The following is a 17457-nucleotide window of genomic DNA, read 5'->3' as shown; positions in this document are numbered from 1 at the left end:
TCAGAGTCTGATATGTGGCGTAGATGAAGATAAGACTCCTGAGGGCGTAACAATTAGGCCAAGACTGGGGTTTGGGATGGATGGGTCGGCTGTAACAGGAGGTGGTGTCACCTTAGGGCCAGCCATGGTAGTGATGGTGGGCTTGAGAGGGGGTTTTGGAGCCTCAAGGGTCAAATGATGAGGTGAGGAGGGGTCAGAATCCCCCTTCAATAGTTTGAAAAGAGGTTTGAGCTCTCCCATGGGCAGGGAGAAGGATGGTCGGAGCCATTGGAGTTCTCCCAAAAACTGTTGCCATTGGTGTAGAGTCTTTAAATGAGAGGTGGCAAACTGTATTTTTTGAGGCGCTATTCCCACCTTGTTTATGGTGTATCCTAAATATCTGTATGGGTGGGAGAGTTGTACCTTGTCCGGGAAGATTACAAGTGCTGCTGATTCCAGGGTGACCTGGACATGATCATAGAGTTGAAGTAACATGTCTTTGGTGGGGCAGGCGGCTAAGATGTCATCCATATAATGAATCAAAAGTGTGTTGGGGAAATGAGCCTGGACTGGCGCTAAAACCGCTGCAACATATATCTGACACATAGTGGGACTATTAGTCATGCCCTGGGGAAGGACTACCCATTGGTAGCGCTGATAAGGCTCCTGAAAATTGGGGGAAGGTAGAGAGAAGGCAAATCTTTGACAATCTTTAGGAGCTAATGGAATATTGAAAAAACAATCTTTAAGATCTATCACTAACAATTGACAGGACTTTGGTAGAGCGGAGGGATGGGGGATCCCTGACTGCAGGGCCCCCATCGGATGCATGGTGGCAATGACTGCTCTGAGATCTTGCAATAATCTCCACCCGCCTGTCCTTTTCCTTATAACAAAGACTGGGGTATTCCAAGAAGATGTGGATGGGGTAATGTGCCCCTTTTCTAATTGCTCGGACACTAGGGCATGTGCGGCCTGTAATTTCTCTTTAGGTAGGGGCCACTGCACCACCCAGACTGGATCATCTGATTTCCAGATAATGGGGGTGGGGGGAAGCCGCTCGACAGTGGCCCCGATTAAAAAGGCTTATGTTCCGGCCCAGGGGTTGCGGCCCCTTCCAGTTCTTCCACGGGCATCAGAGTTATGGTGTCCCCTTGCCCCGGGGCTGGGTAATCACTAGTAATATGGGCTATAGTCCGGAAATAAACCGAGGGGTCTGGAGGTGGCCAGGCGGTGTGACTAGAACTGCGCCCATGGCTGAGAATATATCTCGCCCCCAAAGATTGGTGGGGAGGTCTGGGACCAGAGAAGAGCTGCTTTTCTTCTGTGTCTAGATCAGGGGCAAGAGGAGTCTGGCTCCCACATTCAGAAATCACGGGGACTTCGGCATATTCATGTTCTGCTATATCATTGCCAGCATCCCCCTGCAGAGAGCTCCCTGTTTCCTCCTCCTGGATTTTCCTGAAGGTTTTTTGGAGGTCACACAGCTGTTCCTATACCCGGACACGGGTGGTTGACAGCGCATCTTTAACCAATCTCCAGAGGGATAATGTAGTGACGGGAACCCTATCCAACCCCCTATCTCTGAGGGCTCTCTGTAGATCTATCAACCTGTTCCCAGTCACAGACTCTGAATTCTCCCCCTGTCAGGAACAAGGGCTGATTTCCCCTATTACTGTAATGAACTCGAGTGCGGTCCTAAACTTAATAGCAGTTCCCTGCTGTTTCAGTAACTCAGTCAACTCGGTGGCCAGCCGAGTTTTTGAGTCAGAATTTCCCATGGTGCACCATAAACTGTTTAATCCCCCGCTTATATGTGGTTTTCCCCCCCTGCCTATACGCAGGCTCTCCCGCTGCCAATGCGCAGATGAGCCCTGTCCGGTTCTTCCTCGTACCTGATCTCGGTGGGACCTCCACTTGCCACATCCAGCGCTGCGGGGCCGAGCCAGGGGAGGGCCGTCAGGGTGAAATCAGCACTCGAGTCACACAGGGTTCTGTCATTCAGGAGATGGCATGAATGCGTGTGTGTGTTTATTCAGAGCATAGGTACAGACTTAAGTATGTTTCCACAGCCCACCCAAAAAAAAGGAAAGGGGATGGGACGTGGGAAAGTGGATGGGACAATGAATAGAGCCATGCACCGTTGGTCAGCCACAGTGAGCAGAGCCACGCACCATTGGTCAGTCACCTGGTGACCCTTTCGACCTAATGCTACAGGTCGGAGCGGCCTGCTTTGTCACAGTTTTGACATATCCATAGAGACTGTGTTGCTCCTCATACATCATTTACAAATCATTTACGAGGGTGCATTTTCCCCAAACTGAAACCTCCTGTACTGGGAAGTTGCTCAGCTTTGGTCAGGACAAAGGGGGGATGAAAAATCAAGCATTCTTTTACTTGGTCAGTAGGCAACAATGATCAAACTCTTAACTTGTAGTTAAGAATCGTGGCACTTTGGCCGGGCCCATTTCGATGCCAGGGTAGCTCACCACTTGCCCTGGGTCCATTCAGTCCCTCGTCTGGACCCTGCTTCTGGGTCTAAGGGCAACTGAGGCTTAAGTCGAGAAAGCAGATGCCCAGGAGTGAAAAATATTCAAAGCCAATTAAATCCTAAGTTACAAAAGCATAATATTAACTGTCTTCCTGTATCTATACAAAAAGGACATTGCATTAAAGTAAACTATTCAAAAAACATAAGGAGAGGAGAAAGGCAATATTAACTTACAATACAATTTCAGTGTCCTAGAAGGATCTGACCTTACAAATTAACAGAGTCTGATAAGGGGAAAAGTTGATTAACTGGTTGGGGAGGAGAGTATAGAGAAGAGTTTACAGATAAACACAAGGGAATGGTAGTGCCTCAGGAGCACCGTAATAAGCCTGAGTTCCTTGTGGCAAGGGGGAAAGGTCAAACCAATGTTAAGCCTAAAATATTTGGAGCTATATTCCAACAACAATCAACATATGAAAGCCCTTCCTGATCTCCTGCAGCCAGGAGATCTGCTCAAGGGCGGGCAGAATACCACCTAAGGGTGTGTTTCTCCTTTTCCTTAGTCCAATAACCATTGAAACATTCATCTGAATTCTACTTCTTAATATTAGTCATTTTGTATGGACACAGTAAGAGATACATTAAGCTATAGATCTCAGACTCCAGTGCTCAGGACAGATTAGTCTTTTCGAACCCTAAGCAGGGTGCTTATTCAGTTGTTACTGTTTGGATCGTGACAGAATTTGTCCATGACTGTGCTCTTAATTAGTATTTGAGTATGGTGCTTAGCCTGACTCGTTTCAATGCCAAGGTAGCTCACAGCTTGCCCTGGGTCCATCCAGTCCCTCGTTGAGCCCTGCTTTTGGGGTGCTAGGATGTAAGGGGAACTGAGGCTTAAGTCGAGAAAACAGATGCCCAGGAGTGAATATCATTCGAAGTCAATTAACTCCCAAGTTACAAAAGCATAGCATTAACTGACTTCTTGTGTCCATACAAAAAGGACATTGCTCTGACGCAAACTATACAAAATGACATAAGAGAAGAAGAATGCAATATTTTACTTACAAATACAAAATCAGAGATTTCTGAGGAATTTGCCTTCACTAGTCACAGATACTGCTTAGAGGAAAATAGTGATCAACTGGTTGGGGAAGAAAGCACAAAAAATAGGTTAAAGATAAACACACAGGAATGGGAGTGCCTTGGGAACACTGTGAATGGTGTACCCCAACAGACCTAAGCTCCCTGTGGCCAGGGAGAAACGACAAACCAACATTATCCTACAAGAAGCCAAAGGTTAGGGCTTCCTGAAAGTGATTGACCCCTCTTACCCTCAGGGGAAAGTTCAGTGCTGTGGAAACTGCCCCCTTCCCACTGGGGTCCCCACAGGAGGAGGGGGGCACGTTGAGGCTCACTCCCTGTTTCCTAGCTCACGGTTCCTGTGTCCTGCCTGAGAATCAGCTATTTAGAGGAATGCAAAACTATCCTGAGGAAAATGGACACAGTAAGGGGAGGGTTTGCTCTGACTGTGGGAGGAGGTAGGGTAAGGGGTCATCTACAGGCCAGAGAATTCCTGCTTGATACTTCTTCAATACCCCTCAGATGCCACAAAGACTTTGACACTTTGTCAGAGGCAGTTGCAGGAAGAGCAATAGACTGTGGCATTATGGAAGGTGACAAGGGTGAGCACAGCAGGACACTCAGTCATGGAGAATTCAGGGTATTAGGACAGACAGCATCAACAGAAACACACCGATTTCCAGTCAAAGTTGTGATATCTGACATTTTTGTGTGTTATTATGAAGATTAAAGAGAACTAGAGACTGAATAACAATTTTAAAATATGTGCTGGAATTAGTTGAAATATAATTTATAACGGTTGTCTGCTCCAGGACAGAGCCAGACAGGCCCCAACTCTAATCCATCAATCCTAGAGTCAGGGTTTGAACCCTCCATAAACTTTGTCTCGTGACCCATCAGAAGTCGTCTTTGAAAGCAGTTGGGGCTAAGATGAACAAGCCTGTCCTTGGGGTTTGTCCTGGCATCTCAGACATAATGAGAGTTTCAATAAAATATTAGATATGGATATTAGGCAGTCGCACCCATCCCCACAGCTGTCTCATGCCTACTCACCAATAGGCCCTGCTCCTCAGATTCCACTTAAATCTCTGTCTCTGCCCTGCTGAAGGCCCAATAGCCATACCCACCCCCAACTGACCCGCCACACTTACTGCCCAAGGCCTAACTCCAGGAATGCACTGAGATCTCCTCGGACTCATCCCAATTCAACAGATCCTAAACTTTCTGGACCAACTGACACCTCCTCATTTCACAGAACTGAAGTTCCAGTAGGAGCTCACCAAACTAGATGAGAAAGTAGCATAGAAGCCAACTAAACTCAACAAACCAAAAAAAAGATACCAAAGGCTCAGTCAGCAACCAATAGCTATAAATCCTAGACAAAGACTCCATAAGCCTGAGGTGAGATGGAGCAATTTCACAGATGTTATTTTACTGAAGTAATTTTTATAATTCCTTTAGCCATTTGATTGAAACAAGTAACATAGAGCAAATCATTGTGTGCCTTTTAAAAGGTCAGGTTTGCAGGGCTGGTTGGGGAAATGATGACAATGAGGAAGGAAGGTCACTAGGAGGTGGGATTGATGTGGGAATGTCAAAAATCCATTACATCTGTGTTAGGTTTAAATAAAGGAAACAAGGGTTAATTCTAGAGTTTCTGAGAAACAGAAAGGGAAAAATGTGAACTATTTTATGTAATATGAAAGAGCTGTCATATTGAGGGAATTTTGAACCTTTCATCTTCTCTTATTATGAAGATGAGTAAGTCAGGACCCTTCTAAAACGTGTTTCAATGCGCCAACTTCAGTGCTCAATCCACCAGATAGGGTGTGTGAATTCAGCACCCTATGAGACAAAGGGGACTCGAGTTCAGAGGTCTCTGTTATTAGCAACAGAGGAGGTTACCTCATCCAAATTCTCTGAGGCTTTGGGGTCAAATGCTCTCTGGACTGTGGAGCTCACAGCTGTCTCCTCACTCAGGGCTGAGTCTCTGGGGAAGGCAGAGCTGTGGTTGAGAAGAAGATGATTCTGTGGGGTCTGCTCCTCTGCTTGGGGACAGCCCCCCTGTGTGAGTGTCCCAGATGTGACAGGGTGTAGGGGAGGGAGTGACAGCAAGGACTGACCATGACTGATTCTTCTTGTCTCCAGGTGTCCTATCTCAGGTGCATCTGCAGGATTCGGGCCCAGGACTGATGGCCCCCTCCCAGACCCTCTCCCACACTTGCTCTGTCTCCGGATTCTCCATCACAACCAGTAGTTACTGCTGGCACTGGATCCGCCAGCCCCCAGGGAAGGGCCTGCTCTGGTCAGGGCGCATATGTCATGATGGAAACACTCACTATAGCCCGTCCCTCAAGAGCCGCGTCTCCATCACCAGAGACACGAACAAGAACCAGTTCTCCCTGCAGCTGAGCTCAGTGACCCCCGAGGACACAGCTGTGTTTCATGGTGCCAGAGAGAGTCACAGTGAGGGGAAGGCAAGGTGAGCCCAGACACAAATCTGCTGAGACAGGCTGGGCTGCAGGGCTCTCCAGGGCCACCAGAGGGCGCTCAGGACTGAAAGGGGCAAAAGGAACAGGGTCGGGCCCACAAAGCGAATCCTAAACAGCACAGTAATGAACTGTCCAGTACTCAGAGTGACTGTGGGGGTTTCACAGGGGTCCCCGTCCTGCCATCACTCACCCTTAGTACAGGTCCATTGTCTAATCTCCCTCAAGGATCTCTGTACCAACTTCCTCCAGGATCTCACACTTCCTGCACCCCCGTTCCTTCCCAGCCAGATGGAAGTAAAGGTCTCTGACCCTCCCCGCAGTGACCCCGCACACTCCCCTCCTGTCTGCTTCCCGGAAAGTCTCACTCCTGTACTCAAGGACGTCCAGAGATGGGCTCAGCTGAGTCTCCAGTCAGGGGGTGCCCGGTCAACTGAAGAACTGTAGGATAACATTGGTTTGTCTTTTCTCCCTTGCCACAGGAAGCTTAGGTTTATCGGGTTACACCCACCACAGTGCTCCTGAGTCACTCCCATTCCTCCGTTTATCTATAAACTCTTTTCTGTGCTCTCCTCCCCAGTCGGCTAATCACCTTTTCTCCGTAATCAGATTCTGTTAGCTTGTAACATCAGATCCTTTTAAGGACTGCATTGTAAGTTATGTCTTTTGCATAGTTTACCTTAAAGCAATGCGAAAAACAAAAATTTAGTTTCTATCATGCGAAATAAAATACGAAATGAATGTTCCTGATTTCTTTCCTTTCTAATTTGTTTCTTTCACTGTTTCTAATACATTACTAATTATACACTAGAATATTTTATTTATGCTACATATGAAGGAGTGAAACAATGACAACATGAGTCAAGAAGGTCAGCACTGCACTGTAGCACTGTCCTCCCGTTGTTCATCGATTTGCTCGAGAGGGCACCAGTAACGTCTCACAACAAATTGTGAGCCTTGTTAGTGTTTGCCATATCAAATATGTCACGGGTATCTTCCCAGGTTCTGCAGAGAAGGCGAGATACTCTCGGTAGCTTGCCGGGCTCTCCGAGACGGGTGGAGAAATAGAACCCAGGTGGGCCACATGCAAGCAAATGCCCTATCACTGTGCTATCACTCCTCCCCAAGTCAAGAAGGTTAAGGAAAAGAAGTATTTTAGTCTCACTCATCCAGATACCTGCCCAGTGGCAGAGCCCCTTCCCGGAGTTGTGCATCTAACTAGACCTTTGAGAACGGCCGGTTTACATCATTGGTCTGCGAGGGATGAGAATTGAGGCACACCACAAGCACCCAAAGGTTAACCATTCCAGGAACCCTTTGCTCACTCATCCAGGTACCCGCCTGGTGGCAGGGACCCTTCCCGGGGCTACTCGTCTACATAGACCCCTGAGAATAGCTGGTTTTCATCCATGGTCTGCGGTGGACAGCAATTGAGGCACATGAGGTGCACACAAAGCTGAACCATTCTGGGCACCCTCTGCTCACTCATCCAGGTACCCGCCGGCAGCAGTACCCCTTTCCGGGGGCTGCACATCTAACTAGACCCCCAAGAACGACTGGTTTTCATCCTTGGTCTGTGAGGGACAGGAACTGAGGCACACCGCACATACCCAAAGCTGAACCGTTCTAGGTACCTTCTGTTCACTTACTCAGGTATCAGCCAGGCAGCAGGGCCCCTTTCTGGGGGCTGCGCATCTAACTAGACCCCCCGAGAACAGCATACTTGGTCTGCGGGGGAAGGAAAAATTGAGGCACACGGCACACACCCAAAGCTGAACCTTTCCTTGCACCCTCTGCTCACTCATCCAGGTAACCGCCCAGTGGAAGGGTCCCTTTCTGGGGCTGTGCATCTAAATAGAACCCCAAGAATGGACGGTTTTCATCCTTGGTGTAGGATGACATTGCTTTGTCCTTTCTCCACAAGGAGCTTGGGTTTATCTGGTTACACCCATCACAGTGCTCCTGAGGCACTCCCATTCCATTGTGTTTATTTGTAAATTCTTCCCTATGCTCTCCTCCCCAACCAGGTAATCGGCTTTCCCCCAATCAGACTCTGTTAACTTATAAGGTTAGATTCCTCAGAAATCTATGATTTTATATGTATGAGTGAAATATTACCTTTATCCTCTCCTTATGCCTTATGAAAAGTTTACTTTAAAGCAATTTCCTTTTTGTATAGATACAGGAAGACCGTTAATATTATGCTTTGTAACTTAGGATCTAATTGGCTCTGAATATTATTCCCTCCTGGGCATCTGCTTTCTCGACTTAAGCCTCAGTTGCCCTTGGTTCCTCCCCAACGAGGGACTGAATGGACCCAGGGCAAGTGGTGTGCTACCCTGGCTTCGAACTGGGCCAGCCAAAGTGCCACGATTCTTAACTATAAGTTAAGAGTTTTATCATAGACAAATGCTGTCATGATCCAAAAGTAATGATGAGACTAGGATCCTGCTAGGGATAGGAAAGACTACCTGGCCTGAGCACTGTAGTCTGACATCGAGATGGCCCTAGGAGAGCAATTCTATAAGTTTAAGGTATTTCTTACTGTATCCATACAAAATGATTTATATTATATGTGCTTATATGTTTTCTAGACAAGGAGAGGAGAAACACACCCAGGAGAATCTGCTCTAGGGTGGATTGATCTGATAATGAGGATCTGTCCTAGATGTGAATATCCCTGAGGGAAAGAGGGAAAGAATTCTACCCCTATTGACTTGTAGAGGATGTGGATGTCCCCTCCCCTAGGGAAAGAATTCTTCCCCTATTGATTGTGATCACACCTATGTGTAAAGGTTACCCCAAGACCTCATGCTTTTGAATTTAACTGTACTGTAAGAGTGGGCTGGGGGATCAGAAGGAGCAGAAAGGAGATCAGAATCAGAATCCAGACTCCAGAGAAGGAGGATGAAGGAGCATGGAGAAGGAGGATGAAGTAGCATGGGGGAGGAAGAAGCATGAGGAGAGGCAGAGGAGAGAAAGAGAAGTGGATGGAGAGAGGGTTGGAATAAACTGCAACTAAGACCAACCAGCCTGGCCCTCATTTCCTTCCTTCGCCTACCCATTGCCATCGACCTCCCCATGGTGGGGGAAGCAGCGTGAGACTACCAAATGCGGGCATCGGGAGAGGGAGAGATAGAGCCGCCGCCGCTGCAGTGCTGCCCTTTTTTGAGTTTACACACTTGGTCTGCGGGAAACTGGAATTGAGGCACACCACGCACACCCAAAGCTGAGCCGTTCCGGGCTCCCCTGCTCACTCATCCAGTTACTCACCCGGCATAAAGGCCCCTTCCCGGGGCTGCATGTCTAACTAGACCCTCCGATAACCGCCGGTTTTCTTCCTTGGTGTGCGGGGAATGCGGATTTTGCACTCCCTCGAAGCTAGCAGAAGAACCACTTGTAAGTATTTGGGTGGCTTTGCAGGTTCTTGGATTCTTTCCAAGAACAAAATAACGATTCACTAGTATTTTCTGTATGACTGAGCTCCTTGTGTTTCACACTTATCACCGGAACAAACACATATCAGTATGTGCTGAGACCATTGCAGGTTTGGGACAATAGCTCCAGCCCCAGGAAAATCTTTGATTATTCTACAATGTTTTTGGCAACTAGACCATGTTCTTTATTAAATGTAAATATATGAAAATTGGTGCTAAGCTTCATTTCCACTTCTCAGCATCACACACTTGGCACTCAGCAGGACATGGGACACAGGACACCAGCTGTGATGGAGGAGTGACCCAGGTGCATCAGCGTCTGCGCCTGTCTACCCCTCATTTCCTTACCTCCTTTCTGTGATTTGTCCCTGAAAGGACAGACATGATCATTCCTGGGACTAATGTGTACAACTAGAAAACATCCCAGTGCCTAAATATGCACATGTTCACCTGCTGTGTGCCAGCAGGAAATAATTTTCTCTGAGATGCAATCCAGGTGTTGGAAGACCCCTTCTGAGAGAAGGTGGATCCCACCCCTTTTGCATAGTTGTATCTCTGTATCCTTGAGCTGGAATCCCGCCACTAGACATGGGGAGTAGAAAAGGTGACACTAGGATAGTGGCCACGTTCAGAAGTCCAGGACCACGTGGTGTTGGGTAATGAGTCGCGTCCGTGTCCTGTCCCAACCTCGTTGAGACTTTCTTCAGAAACCATGATGCAGTAGAGTGAACCCTGCAGGCCCCTCCCTTTGTCTCTGTGACCCCTGACCTTGGAGGCGTCATGCCTGTGATGAGGAGATGTTTCACGGAGAATGCGGAGACACCAGAGGGATGTGTGCAGAGGGGCTGCTCTCAGAGCGACAGTAGCAGCAGTTCTTGAGCAAGGTTCAGGGCACTCTGTTGGCAATACCAGAACTCAGCTCTTACAGCTGAGGGGAGGTGGCACCTTAATCCACCTGCTGTAAAATTCCTAGGAAATAAATGCTATTTACTGTGACAGATTTGGAAGTATTTTGAGATGTAAAAGGAATAACCAAACAACTCCACTTGGTATCTGTAGGCAGAGAGAACAGACACTCCAGGAGAAATACATGGCCACTTAAAATTAACAATGAGCATAGTTTTCAGAACCTAGAGAAAAGAGTTTGACAAAACCCAGAAATTAAAAATCTCCCATTAGTGTCCATGGAGTCTCCATGCAGACATGATAGGGGCCACAGGATGGTCTGCCACATGCGTGTTTTCCCACAGTTTTTCTGCACATCTGGGGTCAACAAAAGACACAGTGTGAACTTTTCTTATTACGCTGCTCCAACAGCTCATTTTCCCCTTTAAAATACCCCAAAATTACAACAATAGTGATATATTAAGAATTTATGAGGGTACGGCCATGGCACCAGGGGCACACGGACATAATCCAGAGCCCAGCAGCTTGCAGCAGAAATGTGAATGGACTATACATTAAACTAAGGTGCTATGCCCCTCTGGGAGGGAAAGGGTGTTTATCTTTTCCGTCTCCCCTCCCAGGTCAGCACGGTGGCCACCGCCTTAGAGCTTATTGGACAGCCAGGTATGAGCCGGAGGTGACAGGGCAACTGCAGCCTCATGGGATGGGGGACAGAACAGGCACATCCTTCACGCCCTACTGAGGCCATGAGTTGTCCCCCACAAGCAGCTCTCTGTCATGGCCATGGCATCAGAGGCACACAAACCGACCTCATAATTATCCAGCTCTTGGCAGAAATCCCTCCAGACTTAATTAGTAAAATATCAGAAATCCAAAATGGCACAGCCGCAATAGTGGCCATGTGTGACAACACAAATCATATGGTTTTCATAATCAACAATTGAAAGCAAATTATTTCACAATGCCTTTTCAGCAGTTCTAATTGTTGGGGGTAAATCCCAAACAATAATGGTGCATCTTTTGTCGAAATAATGAATGTAATCAAAGTAGAGAGAGAGTTAAGTAGAAATCAGCTGCCTCACAGGCACCGGGAGGGGTGGGAGGGGGGTTATATTGGGGTTCTTGGTGGTGAGAAATAATTACTGGTGAAGGGATGGGTGTTTGATCATTGTGTGATCTAGACTTAAACCTGAAAGCTTTGTAACTTTTCTCTCGGTGATTCAATAAATAAATTTAAGAACAATAATAAAAAAGAATTTATGAATCAGAGACTGAGCTCAGAGCCCACACAATGACACCCTTGTTTCCCTCCCCAAGGGTAATATTGCCCACACACAGCGCACTGACACTTAGACGACCCTGATGGAATTTTGAAACAAATGTGCTCCATCAGTGGCCAGGGAAGATCAAGAAAGTGAAGGCCCTAACTGAGGGCAAGCTTCGAGAACATGTGTGACAACACAAATCTATGACAGGCAGAGCAACTTTCACAGGGTGTCAAGTCTAGAAATCAAAATGCTATTATTTCTGTATCACTGTCATCTCATTGTCAAATTTACTCGAGCGGGCACCAGTAACGTCTCTATCCGTCCCAGCCCTGAGATTTTAGCAGCCTCTGCTTACCCATCTTTCTCAATGATTGGAGACTCTTTCAGGTCAGGGGAATGAGACCTGTTATAGTTACCGGTTTTGGCATATCGAATACATCACGGAGAACTGGGTAGGAAGTATCTTAAAATGTGTCGCGTGGCCACAGTTTGGAAAGCAGCCTGGAGTGTGGTGGCGGTTGGGTAGTGGACGTCGGTCGGCTGCCAGGATTGGGTCCGTTGGGGTTGGGAGGGCTCTCGCCTGCTCCCCTCTGAGGTGCCCTCAGTGAAGACAGCCTGGTATAAAATATTATTATACCTGATATTATTGGAAGAATAAATCAAGTAAAACAAGGAAATGACAATAATTCAAAGGCAGTTTCCAGTATTGCTTGATACTACAAACTTACAGAGCTTGGTGATGAGATTAATTTATTGATTAAAATCAATTAATTTATTATGAGGAAATCTAACTCTCAAACACGGGGCATGGAGGTATCCAAACTCTGATATAAACCCTCGGTCAGGCCTCATGGTTTCTGTGCTCCTCAGCGTCTGTCACCTGAAGGGAATGGCCTGGCTGGACTGTCCCTTGGGGGAGGAGCTCTGGAAGGCCCAACTTCCCCGGATTCAAGATCTCTTGACCCTGGGTTGGAGGGGGACAGACCGAGTCCCTGCCTTGCCCAAGGCCCATTGCTTCCCCCACCCGTATCTGACTCTGGCCACAGTCAGAAAATGGCTTGTCTTCATGATTCATCTCAGAGAGGTCAGAGAATCACTTGCACTTGAGGGTCTCAGCTCAAATCCTGAGGCCTGTCGCCACCTATGAAACTATGCAACAGCCCCAAACTCACAGGGCTGCCAGCCCAGGAGAAACGTGGAAATTAGATAGGAACGAGTGAAACACTACCGCAGAAGGCTCAAGCACACCTGACAGCTCAGGAAATCCTCAGACCGAGATTGTAGCAACACCATTAGGAGACAGATGTTGTAACAAACAGTCTAAAATCAATTAATTAGTGTCTGATCAGGGAGCCGGCTTGGGCGGTGGGTAACTGGGGTTGTTGGTGGAAGGAAGAACACATGGGTGGTGGGACAGTTGTTGGCATGCTGAATACCTGAAACAACTGTATTGTGAACAAATTTCTAAGTCACAGTGTGTGAAGTAAGAAAGGGGAGAGAGGGAGAGAGAGAGAGAGAAAGAGAGAGAGAGAGAGAGAGAGAGAGAGAGAGGGAGAGAGAGAGAGAGGGAGAGAGGGAGAGAGGGAGAGATAACATAGTTTCCATCAGTGACCCAGTATGAACATGTCAGTTCAGACTGAGCTTTTGCCAGGGTCTGCAGTGACAAGGGGATTTGGGGAAAGGGTCTGTCAGACGCCCTTCAGTCATCTCCAGAAATCCACTCCTCCCAGGACACTTGTTCCCCTTAAATGTCATTGAATGTTACCCACTGGCAAAGACACCTGATGGAGCAACAGAACCGACTGTGGCACTGGTGGAGTGTGACAAGGGTGGGAACAGCAGGACCCCTGAGCAGTGACACCCAAGCTCTGATAGAAATAAAAGATGCACAGATATGGACAGAAGCAAAGTGACTTCAGTGGAAACACTGAGACGTGGCAGTTGTAGGTTTATTTTTGAAAGTTAGAGAAACTACAGATTCCATAAAAAATTAAAAGGAACATATAGAATAGTTTAAATGTAGCCTATAACAAATGTCTGCCCCATAAGAATGCATGGTAGAATAGAACCCAACTCGAAAATGCAAAAATCAGCTAGCCAGAGTGATAGTACAATTGATAGTTTGCTTTTCTTTACTCACCAATGGGGGGTCATCCCCAGCATCACATATGGTCCCCCGAGCACTGCACGGAGTAATATTTTTTAAAAAATTAATTTTATTTTTATAAAGTTGTTCACAATATTTAATTGCATTTAATATGTGAACACCAATCCCACCACCATTACATCTTCCCACTATCAGATTTCCATTCTGAGCCCCAGACCTTGCCCCCAAAGCAAAACTAAAATAATTTATTTTGTATTGATTGTTATGAAAAACCTACTAAAAATGAGACAAAAATTTCCTCAGAGGAAAATGTGTGAAGATTTTTGTATTTCACCCAAAGGTCATTAAGCCTTCTAAAAGATATTAGTAACATGCTGTAAAGGTTGACACTTATCTGCATATATATATATATATATATATATATATATATATATATCACAGTGGGCAGGGCGTTCGCCTTACAAGCGGCCAACATGGCCGACCCGAGTTCGATTCCTCCGCCCCTCTTGGAGAGCCCGGCAAGCTACCGAGAGTATTCGATATGCCTGACACAGTAACAACAAAGTCTCCAATGGAGACGTTACTGGGCCCGCTCGAGCAAGTCGACGATCAACGGGAGGGCCTTTACCTTTATACATACATATATATATAGGCCCTACAAAATCAGGATGAGAATGCTATTCGGGTCTCTCAAAGAGGAATCGAAAGGGTTATGCTTGGAGTAACACACTTCACTCATATGAAAGATAGAATGCAGAATTCTGATCTCTGTCAACGCTCAAGAATCAGGGACCCTGTCTGATTTGCCAAGGCATCAAAAATCAGATGGGCTGGACACATAATGAGGTGTAGAGATGACCGCTGGACTAGAGCCATTACTGACTGGATTCCACATTATGTCAAAAGATCGCGTGGACGCCCACCTACGAGATGGTCAGACTTCTTCGTCAAGACCCTGAATGATTGGTTTGAGGTTCTTCATGTTCCTAGAACGAGTAAATGCCATTGGGCTATGCTAGCACGCAACAGGGATGAATGGAGACATTACTGGAGCCTGCTCGAGCAAATCGATGAGTAATGGGGTATCAAGTGATCAAGTGATATATATTTGTATGTATTTATAAATATATTTAGCACTAAGATTGGTTGCCTTCTACTTTTCATTCATTCATCCTGTTATTCGTCGATTGCCTCGAGCAGGCCCCAGTAACGTCTCTTTCATCCTAGCCCTGAGATTATATTCAAGGCTCTTTTAGGAGAATGAGACCCATCATTGTTACTGGTATTTGGCATATTTGGTGTGCCACGGGGAGTTTGCCAGACTCTGCCCTGTGGGCAGGCTATATTGTTCCTTCAATATAGCCTTCTACTTTAAACCCCATCAAATGAGGTGTGCTATTCTTGGTATATTGGTAGCTTAAAGAGTCTCCTGCCCCCGCGCCTGGCTGTCCTCACCGAGACCCCTTGGAGGAGGGTGGGTTGAGTTTCCCTCCCCATCCCGAGCAGAGCCCCAGCAGCTGAAGTCCTCCAGTTCCAGCCACACCATGCTTATGACCACTCTCCACACGTTCGGACAAGCCTCACGCATGAAGGAACAGGCAGAGGAACCCAGGTGTGTGGGACCCTTGATATAGATCTTCAAGCCTGCTCGGATTGGAACTGGGGTCTCCTCCACCCAGATCCCCCATCTTCCACTATGTAGGCGTTACATCAACCAACTGCCCCCTGGCGCCATGTAATCCCATCAACAGCCAAGACCCAGAGACTATAAAACCCTGCTTCTGGAAGAGAACAGCCGGAGTCTCCTGCCTCCGTGCCTGGCTGTCCTCACAAGGGCCCCTTGGTGGAGGGTGGGTTGAGTTTCCCTCCCCACCCGACATCTTATTATCTAGTTCTTACTCTGAAGAACATGGCAGGCTACCAAGAGTATCCTGCTTGCATGGCAGAGTCTGGCAAACTCCCCGTGGCGTGATCAATATGCCAAAAACCAGTAACAATTATGGGTCTCATTCCCCTGACTCTAAAAGTGCCTCAGATGTGTCACTTTTTAAAATCTCAGGGCTAGGACGAAGGAGACGTTAATGGTGCCTGCTCGAGGCAATCAATGAACAACAGGATGACAGTGATACAGTGAAAGTGTAACATGTCCAGAAATAGATTGGCTCTTGAGTGAGTCCCTTTCAAGCACGTGGAGAGCACCCTTGAGCATGGCAGTGATTGAGTTCTAGAGGTTTTCGGCTGCTGGGGCTGCCTCAGTTGGGGCTGAAGGAGCCTCACCTGGTCCCCCTCCTGGTTGCCCAGAATGAAGCAGCCATTGCCAGAAGTAACTCTTGAGTGCAATGCTAGGGGTTACCACCAAGCATCACTGAGTATGGCCCCAAAACAAAAAAAAAAAGCAAAAATAAAACTCAAACAGAAATTTTCAATTGTACTATGTGCTATTGACTACGTACTTTGCAAACAATTATCAGATACAACTATGTCATAATTTATTTACTGAAAGAAATGAGTATTGAGAAGGGCAGTTTTAATTTGGATATTATTTTAGAGAGAGACAGATATGAAACAAATTTAAGTATGATTATAATTATAAACATTCTAAATGGTGGTTATATTAAAAAGTTTTTAAAACATAAACAATGCAAAGTATTTTCACTGGCAACTTGAAATTGAAATAATTGTGATCATTTTAACTTGACTAAGACAGATTATTAAAATAAGTGAGGAGTCTCCTATGACCTGTTTCAATGTGCTTCATCAGCAAGTACTCATCACCAGATAGGGTGTGTGAGATCAGCACCCCAATGGGACAAGGAGATCCAAGGTAAGATAGTTTCCCCTTATAACAGACTGGGTCACCTCATGCAAATCCCTTTCAGGCTCCGGGGTCAAATGCTCTCTGGGTTCTGGAGCTCACAGCTGTCTCCTCACTCAGGGCTGAGTCTCTGGGGAAGGCATAGCTTTGACCGAAAAGAAGATGATTCTGTGGGGTCTTCTCCTCTGCCTGGGGACAGGCCCCCTGGGTGAGTGTCCCAGATGTGTCAGGGTCTAGGGGATGGAGTGACTGCAGGGACTGACAGTGACTGATTCCCCTTGTCCCCAGGTACTGTGTCTGCTCTGACCCTACAGGAGTCGGGCCCAGGACTGGTGAAGCCCTCCCAGACCATCTCCCTCACCTGCTCTGTCTCTGGTGGCTCTGTCAGCAGCAGTTACTACTGGAATTGGATCCGCCAGAGCCCTGGGAAAGGGTTTGAATGGATGGGGTACTGGAGCGGTGGTACCAGCTACAACCCAGCATTCCAGGGCCGCATCTCCATCACGGCTGACACCTCCAAGAACCAGTTCTCTCTGCAGTTGAGCTCTGTGACCCCCGAGGACACAGCCGTGTATTACTGTGCAAGAAGTAAGCACAGTGATGGGAAGTCAGGGTAAGCCCAGACAAAAACCTCCCTGCTGGGAGAGTGTGGACTGCCGGAGACCACAGCCAGAAGGGGGCGCTACGACCTCTACCTAGAGGATACATCTCAGAGGAGCAGGAGCTGATGGGTGACTGGTTTCCTGATTCTCATCAAAGGTCCCTCCAGGGAACATTTTCTACGTTCCTGACTCTGAGCCTTCCACTTGAAAGAATCCATGCTAGGGCATCAAATTTTTGCGTGCTTCAGCTAACTTGCACATTGTTTTCTGTAAAACTGCTTGG

The 17457-nt window shown here is 47.1% G+C and overlaps 1 gene segment (V, D, J or C); it reads left to right on the top strand.

The window, feature by feature from the left end:
• The window catches only part of LOC130032543 (immunoglobulin heavy variable 4-59-like), a 172680-nt gene extending 155491 nt beyond the window's left edge, over positions 1-17189 (top strand). The window contains 1 exon segment of the V gene segment in view: positions 16861-17189. Within this exon segment, the coding sequence occupies positions 16861-17189 (329 nt within the window).
• Positions 17190-17457: the final 268 nt, after the last annotated feature.

Source organism: Sorex fumeus, unplaced genomic scaffold, assembly GCF_029834395.1.
Source record: "Sorex fumeus unplaced genomic scaffold, SorFum_2.1 ptg000049l, whole genome shotgun sequence".
Lineage (NCBI taxonomy): Eukaryota > Metazoa > Chordata > Mammalia > Eulipotyphla > Soricidae > Sorex > Sorex fumeus.
This window is presented reverse-complemented; position numbering and strand designations above follow the sequence as displayed.